This window comes from Malurus melanocephalus, unplaced genomic scaffold (assembly GCF_030028575.1).
Source record: "Malurus melanocephalus ecotype Western Australia unplaced genomic scaffold, MMel_1.1 scaffold_307, whole genome shotgun sequence".
In the NCBI taxonomy this organism is placed as follows: domain Eukaryota; kingdom Metazoa; phylum Chordata; class Aves; order Passeriformes; family Maluridae; genus Malurus; species Malurus melanocephalus.
In genome coordinates, this window is record NW_026623539.1 from 910,169 (window position 1) to 921,685 (window position 11,517).

Below are 11,517 nucleotides of genomic sequence, written 5' to 3' on the forward strand. Positions count from 1 at the left end.
TTTTTTCACTTTTTCCATCACCTCATGACCTGAGTAAAGCAGGAGCTCTGCGGGGCTTTGGCCGTGAAGGAAAGAGAAAACAGAACATATTTCAGTTTTAATTGCCTTGGAATTCCCCAGTGGGCCCAAATTCTGATAAATTCTGATGAATTCTGATAAATTCTGATAAATTCAATTCTGATAAATCATCTAAATTCTGATATTTCTGAAAAGAATTTGTGTCTGGAGAGTAAATAATGGTGGGGTTTTGCCATTAAGGCTGTCAGACAACTTGGACATAATTTAATGTTGATGCTCTGCAGTTTCCTGACAGATTTATGATTGGAGGAAAGTGGAATTTGGGTTTTGGGGTTCTTCATTCTGCTCTATCCTATCCATTTCCTTTCAAGAATTCATATAGATTAATGATAAAAATAATAATTGATGAGAGTAGGATTTATTTTATCAACCCCACTTGGCATTTTCTGTTTGAATTTTCAAGACACAAAATCATCTGTATAYTGAATTTCCAGAGCAAACTCCTCCCATTTGAGGAGGAATATCACATTTTAAGCATTAAAACTTTGATGCTGGGATGAAATATTGGGATTTTTTCTCTTCCAGGTCTGACAGCTACAAAAAATTTTATTCATCAATATGGCCAAGTTCTGCAAGAGCTTGACATGTCTATTTTAATCCCGCTGTGGAACCAGAAATACAGCAATAAATTCGATATTGTGACAGCTCCTGGTGGAAAAGAAGAAATCTGTGATTATTTCCTCAAACCTCCCTTAGAGAAARCCCGTTGTTTTATATGGCTTTTAGAAGAAAACAGAGAACATTTCCCAGATCTCCATCAAGCTTTAGATGAATTTTTTGATAAAATGGGTGAGTAGGCAAATGTTGAAGCGAACATTTCCAGCGAATATCAGTTTTTAAAATTTAAAAATCAGTGTTTGTTGTTCAGTTTTTACCATAAAAAGTTCTGCAGCTGCAGGTCTGGAGCTGCTTTGGTGGTGCTGGATAAAGGATTGTAACCATAATTCCTGAGATTTCACAGGGAAATCATAAACGAGCTCAAATATGATTATTGTTGTTGTTGTTGTTGTTGTTGTTGTTGTTGTTGTTGTTATTATTGTTATTATTATTATTATTATTATTATTATTATTATTATTATTATTATTATTATTATTATTATTATTTCCATTAATCATCATTATTTTTCTCCTCTCAACAGATGACCCAACCATTATATTAAAGAAACAAGGAAATGAAAATTTATCAGTAAGTAGACTGAATTTATTTTGATCTCAGCTCAGGAAGAAATTTTATTTTTGAAGATTAAATCTTTGCAGGCTCATCCTTCAGACTTGACTGGGGATTTAATCAATTTTAACTCCCTTTTATTAAATTATTTGATATTTGAATTATCTAATAATAATYAGTAAGGTGTTGCCTCATTCTGAATTGATTTTTAATTGGTGTCATCACTAAAACCCATCCCAGCTGGCAGAAATGTTTTGTATTTTAATTCTGTGTTTGAAGCGCTCTCATTTAAAGTTCTTGCCTGTAGATGAGTTTTCTTTACAAATCCAAAATTCCCTTCTGATACAGAATAAAGCTTTAGGATTAATTAATTTAAAAAATGCAGAATTTTAAGGTCTGCATTAACAAAATTCAGAATTTTGAATACACATTAACACAATACAGAATTTTTAATATACACGTTAACAAAATGCAGAATTTTTAATGTCCACATTAATAAAATGCAGAATTTTTTATGTCCACATTAATAAAATGTAGAATTTTTAATATACCTATTAACAAAATGCAGAATTGTTAATGTTCATATTAACAAATTGCAGAATTTGTGCATATTAAAAAAATGCAGAATTTAAAATTTATATCTTAATGTAATGCAGAATTTTTAATGTACACACTATCAAAACGCAGAATTTTTAATGTTCATATGATTAAAATGCAAAATTTTAAATGTACATATTAACAAAATGCAGGATTTTTTATGTACATATTAACAAATAGCAGAATTTTTAATGTGCACATCAATAAAATGCAGAATTTTTAATGTATGCCTTAAAATGCAGAATTTTTAATATAGATAGTAACAAAAAGCAGAATTTTTAATGTGCACATCAATAAAATACAGATTCTGAATGTACATGTTAACAAAATGCAAAATTTTTAATGTACGCATTAATAAAATGCAGAATTTTTAATATAGATAGTAACAAAAAGCAGAATTTTTTATGTCCACAGTAACAAAATGCAGAATTTTTAATGTACGTATTTATAAAACACAGAATTTTTAATGCACACATTAATACAATGCAGAATTTTGGATGTACATATTAAAAAAAGGCAGAATTTTTAAAGTACACATCAGGGTACATTTTTGTATGTCCACATTAATCAAATGCAGATTTTTTAATACACATATTAAGAAAATGCAGAATTTGTAATGTACGCACCAATAAAACGCAGAATTTCTTTTTTTGCTCTTCCATTTCACGAATTGGAAAATCCCAGAAATTAAATTAAAACTATCCCAATAAAACTTTTATTTCAATGTTACAGCCTAAAATAACCTGTGAGTTAATTAGTGTGAGTAAAATTCTGTTCATGTGTAATCACAATCCTGTTCCAGGAATTAATTAATTAGATTAATTAGAATTTAATTCCTTCATCTTTGTCCATCTTGGAATTTGCCAACCTTGCGCCTTCAATTTTTTTTTATTCTGTTTCAGAATAATGAAATCAAAGTTAAAAATAAAACCAGGAAGAAAAATTTGAAAGATTCAAAGGTCAGTAATATTCTGGATTTGAGTATTTTGAATATTGAATAATTATTCCATTGAATAATTTGAATAATATTTGCTAAATCAAGCAGATACCACTTATTTACTACTAAAAACCCATCTAAAAATTAGGATTTTTTAAGATTTCCTGGCATTCACACGGATAGGGGCTGTTTTCCTGAATCCCTTGAGGAGATTCATTATTGAAGCAGCTCTTCCTGAAGTAGAAAAACAGTGTTAAACCTAATTTGGTTAAAATCTTCCCTAAAAAAAAGCTATTTCTAAACTTCCCAAGTTATTTATGACTCATTTTGGCTCTGACTAGAGTCATCTTCCCTGGTTTAATTCCGAATTATTGTTTTGAATTTAATTTTCSACGTGGGAAGATGTGAATTCAGTGCAGGAGTTCCATTTAATGCTCAGAAACGTTGGTAATTATTGATTATTCTATAGATTTTGCTCAGAATTATTTTCTTCATGAATTTTCTGCTGCCTTTCGGAGAATTTTGCTTTATTTGAAAACCTCATCCCAGTCTCATCCCCCAACCTTTCTATAATTTTTCTAGAATTTCAGGAGGAAACTTCAAATTTTGCCTCTTCTCATCAGCCAGGGTTTATTTTTTCTGATTGGGTGCATTTTTTTGGTGTATTTCTGAAATTTTTAGGTAATAAAAATTAAGACAACTAAAAATGTGGTACCCACTAATAATCAAGGGCACATTAAACCATGTGAAATTAGGGATAACTCTGCCTTGTGGTAAAGTTGTTACAGCATTAAATGTAAAGAAAATTAGATTAAATTCTGATTAAATCGGTAAAAAAAGAAGGATTTGGGGCTGAATATCCTGATTTTTTTTTTCCTAAATTCCTTTCTTCCTGAAGAATAAATAAATAATTTTAAATTAAGGATTTTCTTGCTGTGGCTTAGCACTGATAATTTATGTTCATAATGAACATGATGAATATATGGAACAAAATTTGGTGTAAATGAGTTACTCCTGGTMTTGGCAGTGGATTGTTTTCTAAAAGCTTTTGTGAGGTAAAAACTAAAAGAAATCTGTTTTTAATCAGTCTATTTTAGTATTATCCAGTGGGGTTAGTACAGCACCACGAGATGAAGAGAAGATATTTATAGAAGAAAATAATTTGTGAGTATTTTATTCTGCTTTTCGTGCCCAAACTCCTGGAGAAGGATCCCTTAAAAATGCCAAATCTGGGTTAACTTTAATTTTTTTTTCTGATTTTTAAGGTACAGAGATTATACAAATGAACCCTTTGTAATCCCAGAATATCTCCAGGAGCAACTGGAGGAATTCGAAGCCCTCTATAATATTTCCAATAGTAACAATTATCAAAGACTTTCAAATAATAATCTAGATCCAATCTCGGAGAATTTATATGAGTGAGTATAAATTCCTGCACTCAGCAGCTTTGGGGGGGGGGGTTAATTTCACTTTGTAATTTTTATAATTTTTATAATTTTACAATAATTTATGATTTTTTTTTATTCTTGTGTTAATTGGCATTCTGGTGTGTGTCGTGTGTCCRTGAAGGAACAGATTCATCTTGGGAAAACTTGGATGAAGGTTTTTAATCAATGTAAAAATTTAAACTTTTTTTTTTTTTTAAGTTATTTTTCTCAAATCTTGGAAGAGCATGGCCCTCTGGAAATTAATAATAAATTATTGGTCGGGGARTACGAACATTTCCCCGAGGAAACGCGGAAGGTGGTGGAAGATGAAGGCGGCCTGGAGGCCTTCCTGCTGAAATCCCTTCGCTTCATCATGGTGGATAATCTTGTTGGATTGAGGAAGCACTCAGTGCTTTTTGAAGAAAATCCAAGCAGAAATGAGGCTGGAAATAACGAGGAAAATCCCGGAACTGGGAAACTCTGCGGGAATTCTCCTCAGGGCGGGCTGCAGCTGAACCCCTGCGCCAAGGAATTCACGCCGCTCTCGTACCCTTTGGAACCCCCTTTATCAGATTTCACCGATTATGGCCCTGCACAGTATCTGCCCTGCTCTTTTCCTGCTTCCTGCACACCTGGCAATCTTCTGCAACACGAAAGKATCGATTCTGTGGGAAACTGGCCGTCGTTTTCGAGGGTTTTATTAAAGGGTTTCGAGTCTGCGGTGTTTGTGCCTCAGAGCTCCTGGGGTTGTCAATATGGGATCCTGCCCCTGCTGCCTGTGGGGCCTGCGCTGGCACGGCCTGGCCGGGTTTGTGCTGATCCTGCAGATCCCGGGGAATCGGCCATTCCCTGTGGGAAACGCAGCCTCGGAGGAGCCTGTGGGAGCAAAGGGCTCCAGGGCCCTCAGGAGAGCGCGGAGAACTCTGAGAATCTGGAGAACTTGGAGAACTCAGAGAACTTGGAGAACTCTGAGAGCTCGGAAAACTCGGAGAACTCGGATCCTGCTGTGCCAAAGGGATCCCATGAGGCTGGACTGGGTAAAGGGGTAAAGGAGGAGAAGGGAAGGAGAGGAAAAGCTGGGATKAAGAGCAATCCCCACACAAGGATGGTGGCTGTTCAGGTGAGAAAATGGAGATGGGACGGAGTTTKACGGTCAGAGGGATGGAGCAGCTGTGCTGGGAGGAAAGGCTGGGAGAGCTGGGATTGTTCAGCCTGGACAGGAGAAGCTTTGGGCTGAGCTCATTGTGGCCTTGCAGGGCCTGAAGGAGCCCACAGGAACCATGGAGAGAGACAATTTGCAAGGGCTGCAGGGACAGGAGCCAGGGAATGGCTTCCCAGTGCCAGAGGGCAGGGCCAGATGGGATATTGGGCAGGAATTGTTCCCTGGGAGGGTGGGCAGGCCCTGGCACAGGGTGCCCAGAGAAGCTGTGGCTGCCCCTGGATCCCTTTGAGTGCCCAAGGCCAGGCTGGACATTGGGGCTGGGAGCAGCCTGGGACAGTGGGAGGTGTCCCTGCCTGTGGTTTATGTTGGAATGGGATGAGCTTCCATCCCAAACCATTCCATGATTCCTTAGAAGTTTCAGTGAATTTTGCTCTGCCTGAAGTTTTTGCAGCTCTTTTTATTGGGTGTTCCAGAGGGAGCTGCTACGCAACTTCAGCTTCTCTTCAGAGATGAAGGGAATTCCTTCTGTGTCGTTGATTTTCATTTTKTGAAAATTTTTCTGATTTTCATTTTGATGATCAGTTCAGGGATTTGTTTTCACTTCGACATTTGAGGATTTGGATTTGTGGASAAGAGGAGGCTCAGCGGGGGCCTTCTCCCTCTCCAACTCCCTGACAGGAGTGTGTGACACTTCCTGCAAATCTTAWATTTTCAGACATTTAGAGCAGGGCTTTGCCCAGGGATTCACAGAAGTCCATGGAATTGCTTGTGGTCAATAAAATCAGGGAAAGGAAAGTAAATCCCATTCAGAAGCACCTCCACAATGTTTTCCTGCATCATTTAGACCTGGCTTAGAATTGGGTTTGTAAAACTGGGGGTGAGGTACCAAAGCTCCAAACCAGAGCAGCTGCATCCCTGAACTGAGAAGTTTTTGAATTTACTCTTTATTTTTTTGTGTTCCAGGTAAACCAGGAAGCTGCTGATAGGGAAACCAACACTTTGCCTTTCCATCCTTTTGAAAATCACCAAGTGAGTTCCCTGCAGCCTTGTTTCCATTTCTCCTGGGGGAGGTGAAAGGAATGSCCAAAAACTGAATAGTGAAGAAATAAAAGTTCTCTGAAAAGGACAGGTTTTAACAGAAATTTGGTATTTTGGGTTGTTTGGCTGTTWTTGTGTTCTTGGGAACATCAAAAGACACACAAGAAGATGATTTTTGAGCTTTGCTCTGATTTTTGATATTTGTTCTGCTGGTTTGTCCTAAGCTATTCAGATGTGGAATGTTTCAGGGTATTTCCTCTCTGAAAACCTTGATTTAAATCTTCCATTTGGKCACACAGACAGTTCAGAGTGATGTCAACAGCAGATTTACGTCTGCAGCAGGAGATAAAAGTGAAAAAACGTGGCCTTTGAACTGGTACCAGGTACAAATTGGACTGGTTTTTGTAACTGATTAATTTTCAGGGAGATATCCTCCGCATGGAGAAGGAGCACCAGGTATTGAAAGAAAAACTGMAAGAGGCTGAGGAGAAATTTGAGCAGCTACAAAACAGAAGATCGGAGGAAATCACAGCTTTGGAAGAGCTCCTGAAAAAAAGTGTTGAAGARACTGAGGTAAAGCTTGTCCCTGTGGAGCAGAGCGTGTGGAATTCCCAACCCTGGGAGTGTCCAGGGCCAGGGTGGACACTGGGATTTGGAGCACCCTGGGGTGGTGGGAGGTGTGGAATGGGGTGGGTGYCATGGGATGGGATTTAAGGTCCCTCCCCACCCAAACCATGCCATGATTTTATCATTGATCATCAATASCCTCACTCTGCTCCAAACTGCATTTGATTAAAACACTTTTCTGAAGGAAAAGGTTTCTTTTTTCCTGCTCTCAGGTCTCCCAGAACGAGCTGGATTGGTTCCACCAGGACTCRGAAGCGCAGCTGAAGAAATGGCAGCAGGAGAAGAAAGAAAATCGAGATAATTTAAAAGCACTGAGGAGCACAGCTAAAAAGCACTCAGAGACCAATGAGAGGTACAACTGTGAATAGATTTTGTAAATTGATTTGCATTCCCTTGTCCTGACACTGTAAAAACTTCAGAAATATTTAAAATAAACCTCAGCTGTGGAACCAGCCAGGCATTTCTCACAGCAAGGTACTTGGCCACTTTCTTATTTTGAATTTTTGGGCCAATTACAGCTAAACACCTAAAACAGCTTTAGGTAACTGCTGAAACAAATTTAGCAATAATTCTTCTAATCAGATTTGACACTTGCTGCTGTATTTCAATGTCCTCTCTCCGTTTACAGAACTCAGAACACTGTGGCACTTGAACGCTGTTATTTTATCTTTAGTTTTAAGTAGTTTGGACCAAATCTCTCTTAAAAAATCATCAGCCTGTTTTTCAATTAATTACTGATTTATTGGGAATCCATTTAAATCTATTTAGCATAGAATCMCGGGATGGTTGGGGTTTGAAGGGCCCTTTTAAAGACCATTTTGTTCCACACCTTCCACTATCCCTGGGACACTCCCAGGCCTGGGAATTCCATAATTCCTGTGCAATAGAAATATTAAACAATCTCCAAAACATTCAAGTTATCATGGTGGTTGTAGAAGAACATATTCTCTGTTTTTAATGAATTTTTTTCACAGTAAGTTTAATAAATATTTTATTCCTGTAGGTATTTGAAGACTGCTGATGACAAGGAAAAGCAATATCACGAGTGTTTAAATACATTTCTGGAAACCAGGTAAAACTCCTGTCCCTTTCAGCAAAATTCACATTTTTTTGCTTCATTCTGGGTAAAGGCTCAGGGGAAAATCAGCACTTTAACCTGTATTTCTTACTCTAAGTGAGTTTGCTTTTGCTCACTCATAAATAATAAATACCAATATTTAAAATAATGAAAATATCAATATTCMGAATACTTATAATCAATATTTAGTAAATATTTAGTACATGTTTAATCAATATTTAGTAAATGTCAATATTTAGAATAATGAAAATCACACTCTCATACATTTCCCTTGATTACATGCTAATAGCTGTGGAAAATCTCTAAAATGGAATAAATTTTAAATACTGCTCTGCTGTGAAAGTTAYTCAAATATTTCACTTCTTCTCCTTTCCCAGTAATAAATTTGCTAACGAGAAAGGAAAATTGGAAGAGCTGATAAAGAAGAGTCAAGGTGACAGCCAGGAGTGTGTGAAAAGAGCTGTTAAAGCAGAGGTACAAACAAACCCMAAAAAAATCTTCAAAACTTTTTATTCGAGCTGGGATCGTTTTTGCTGATTGGAGGTGGGGAAATGATATCAAAGGTTTTCATCAAACACTGGAATTTTGGAGATGGGAWTTGCATTTTAATTCCTCCCTGTAGGAGCTGCGTGTGTACTTTGTGTCATCATGAACTCTTATTAAAATCTACTTTAATGTTTTATCCCTTTTATTTTTWAATTGCTTTTTTAATACATTTTTAAATAAATAAATTGCCTTTTTTTTTTCTTTGTTCCAGGTCTCAGTGCTCCAGACCTGGAAGGAAACTGAAGTCTGGAAGCTCAAAGGCACCATTGCCAAGGCAGAAGGAAAGGTCAGGATGCTGAAGGCATTGAGCAGGTACTGGGAGTTCCCACCAGGAATTTCACCACTCCTGGCTGTTAGTTATTTATTAATAATATKAATTAATTATAATATTAATTAATTRATAATATACAACAACATTGTATTGSTATATTTATATATTTATATATAATKTATATAATATRTRACATATTATATATATGTAATACATATTATATATAACATTTATCTTTATATAATTAAATATTTTTATGATATTATAGAATAAATATATAAGTTTCCTATTTTAAATAATACTAATTTTACATATATAGTTACTTATTTTAATACTTAAATATAATTAGATGAAACAGAATATTTTAATTTTATTATAATTAGATTTAAAATATTTATTTTATGTGAYAAAATTGTATTAAGTACATGATATATATAGAAAATATTAGAAAATATTATTCTAACGTTAATAGAAAAGTGCACAGAATTGAGGGTAAAATGTATTGCCCCAAACAAAATTGAGCTGGAAATAGAGTCTCATCCTTGTGTCCTTCTGAGCTGGGGAAATGAGATTATCTGGGTAATAATAGTAATTGTTAATAGTAATAGTAATAGTAATAACAGTAATAATAATAATAAAATAATAATAATAATAATAATCATCATCATCCCAGTTATTCCTGCCCAGTATCCCTGTGAAAAGGCTGCAGTGTTACTCATTTTAACCTGAAATCCCTTGAAAACTCGAACTGTGATTAATTTTTGAGGGAGGAATTGTTGGAACAGCACCACTGCTCTTAAAAATCATGGGAATGTTGGATTTTTAACTGAAATCCTCAATGTTTCAGCAGCTCGGCCTCAACAGCTCCTGTGCTGAAATCTCAGATTGATTTGTGGGAAATATTTATTTCAAATGTCAAGAAACAGCTGGAAAAAGTCGAGGTAAAACTTCCTTTTTCTTCACAAGCTTTTGAGTCAAACATTGGGAGTTGAAACATTAAATAATGTTTTAAAATAATGTCTTTTTTAAAACACCAATAGCTCATCCTCCAAATGTTGAGGGGGATTTTTTTAATGACAAAAGAGACACTCTGGATAAAAAATATCCCAGTTTTATAATGGATATATTCACTTTTTAAAAGGCAAAAATCTGKTTTTTATACACTTGCTTCAAAATTGGATCCCACATTCACAAGTTTTTTTTGGTTCTTGAACTTTAGAAATCCAAGGAACTTAAAAAGAAAAAAAAAAGGGAGGAAACTCTGAGAAGTTGAGCTGTAAAATGTGAATTTTTAATGAGGGATGCTGGTGGGGAGGATGATGATGGTTGGTTTTTGGTTGGTTTTCCTTCCACAGGCTGAGTATGAGGAGAAAATCGAACAGGTGAAAAACGGGGCCAGGAACTGCCTGAGTAAAGTGGAGATTGTGGATGTTCCCTCTCCTCAGGGAGCTGTTGTGAGTATCCCACCTCCCCCAGTGCCTCCAATCCTTGGAATTCCCTCGGAATTTCCCTCAGCTTGGTAGGAAATGTCCGGGAAGGATGGGAATGTGCAGCCTTGGGCACAGGAAGCCAGGTCTCCCTGCTGGCCAGCGGATGCTCCTGAGGAACAGGGGATGGAGGTGAAGGTGGAGGATGCCAGGGGGAAGCAAATTCCCAACTCTGGGAGAGGCTCCAGCTGTTCAAAGTTACCTTGGAAATGCATCACTCATGGGTTTGTACATCAGGGGCTTCCTGGAGCAGCAAAATCCTGGAATTCCAGAGGGGTTTGGTTGGAAAAACCTTAAATCCCATCCAGTGCCACCACACCCATGGCAGGGACACCTTCGACCATCCCAGGCTGCTCCCAGCCCCAATGTCCAGCCTGGCCTTGGGCACTCAAAGGGATCCAGGGGCAGCCACAGCTTCTCTGGGCACCCTGTGCCAGGKCCTGCCCACCCTCCCAGGGAACAATTCCTGCCCAATATCCCATCTGGCCCTGCCCTCTGGCACTGGGAAGCCATTCCCTGGCTCCTGTCCCTCCAGCCCTTGTCCCCAATCCCTCTCCAGCTCTCTTGGAGCTCCTTTAGGTCCTGCAAGGGGCTCTGAGCTCTCCCTGGAGCCTTCTTCAGGGTAAACAGCCCCAAAATCCACTGGGACAAACCCCCTTATGCAGAATCCCGGAATCCCTGAGGTGGAAAAGCCCTCCCAGCCCATGSAGTGCCAGCTGTGCTCRATGCCCACCTTGTCCCCAGCCCAGAGCACTCAGTGCCACCTCCAGCMCTTCCTGGGACACCTCCAGGGATGGGGACTCCAAAGCTCCCTGGGCARCCCCTGCCAAGGCCTGAGYACCCTTTYCATGGGGAAATTCCCTGAAGGAAMTCCTTCCCCACCCTGTGGCAAACACCACAATCAGCTCCCAGCCAGGAGGGAAGGAGGTGGAGCAGAGCCATTGATGGGAATGAATCTGGAATGAGAACAGCCCTGAGAAATCCCCTTCACAAACATCTTCTCACGGCCCAACAGCTCCACCAACGCCTGCCAAAATCACAGCAGCTTCTTCTGGACCCTGTGATTGGTCCCTTTTAGATTTTGGATTTTTTTTTTTTTTT

At 37.9% G+C, this 11,517-nt stretch overlaps 1 protein-coding gene across 1 annotated transcript in view; it reads left to right on the top strand.

The window, feature by feature from the left end:
- Window positions 1-11,517, top strand: part of TTC3 (tetratricopeptide repeat domain 3) — a 58,456-nt gene that overhangs the window by 43,662 nt on the left and 3,277 nt on the right. Inside the window, exons 28-41 of the mRNA XM_057377217.1 lie at window positions 604-867; window positions 1,218-1,264; window positions 2,746-2,802; window positions 3,868-3,944; window positions 4,046-4,198; window positions 4,427-5,327; window positions 6,333-6,398; window positions 6,831-6,980; window positions 7,247-7,386; window positions 8,038-8,106; window positions 8,490-8,586; window positions 8,870-8,970; window positions 9,777-9,870; window positions 10,285-10,383. Coding sequence (XP_057233200.1) covers window positions 604-867; window positions 1,218-1,264; window positions 2,746-2,802; window positions 3,868-3,944; window positions 4,046-4,198; window positions 4,427-5,327; window positions 6,333-6,398; window positions 6,831-6,980; window positions 7,247-7,386; window positions 8,038-8,106; window positions 8,490-8,586; window positions 8,870-8,970; window positions 9,777-9,870; window positions 10,285-10,383 — 2,315 coding nt within the window. The remainder of the gene's footprint in view (window positions 1-603; window positions 868-1,217; window positions 1,265-2,745; window positions 2,803-3,867; window positions 3,945-4,045; window positions 4,199-4,426; window positions 5,328-6,332; window positions 6,399-6,830; window positions 6,981-7,246; window positions 7,387-8,037; window positions 8,107-8,489; window positions 8,587-8,869; window positions 8,971-9,776; window positions 9,871-10,284; window positions 10,384-11,517) is intronic.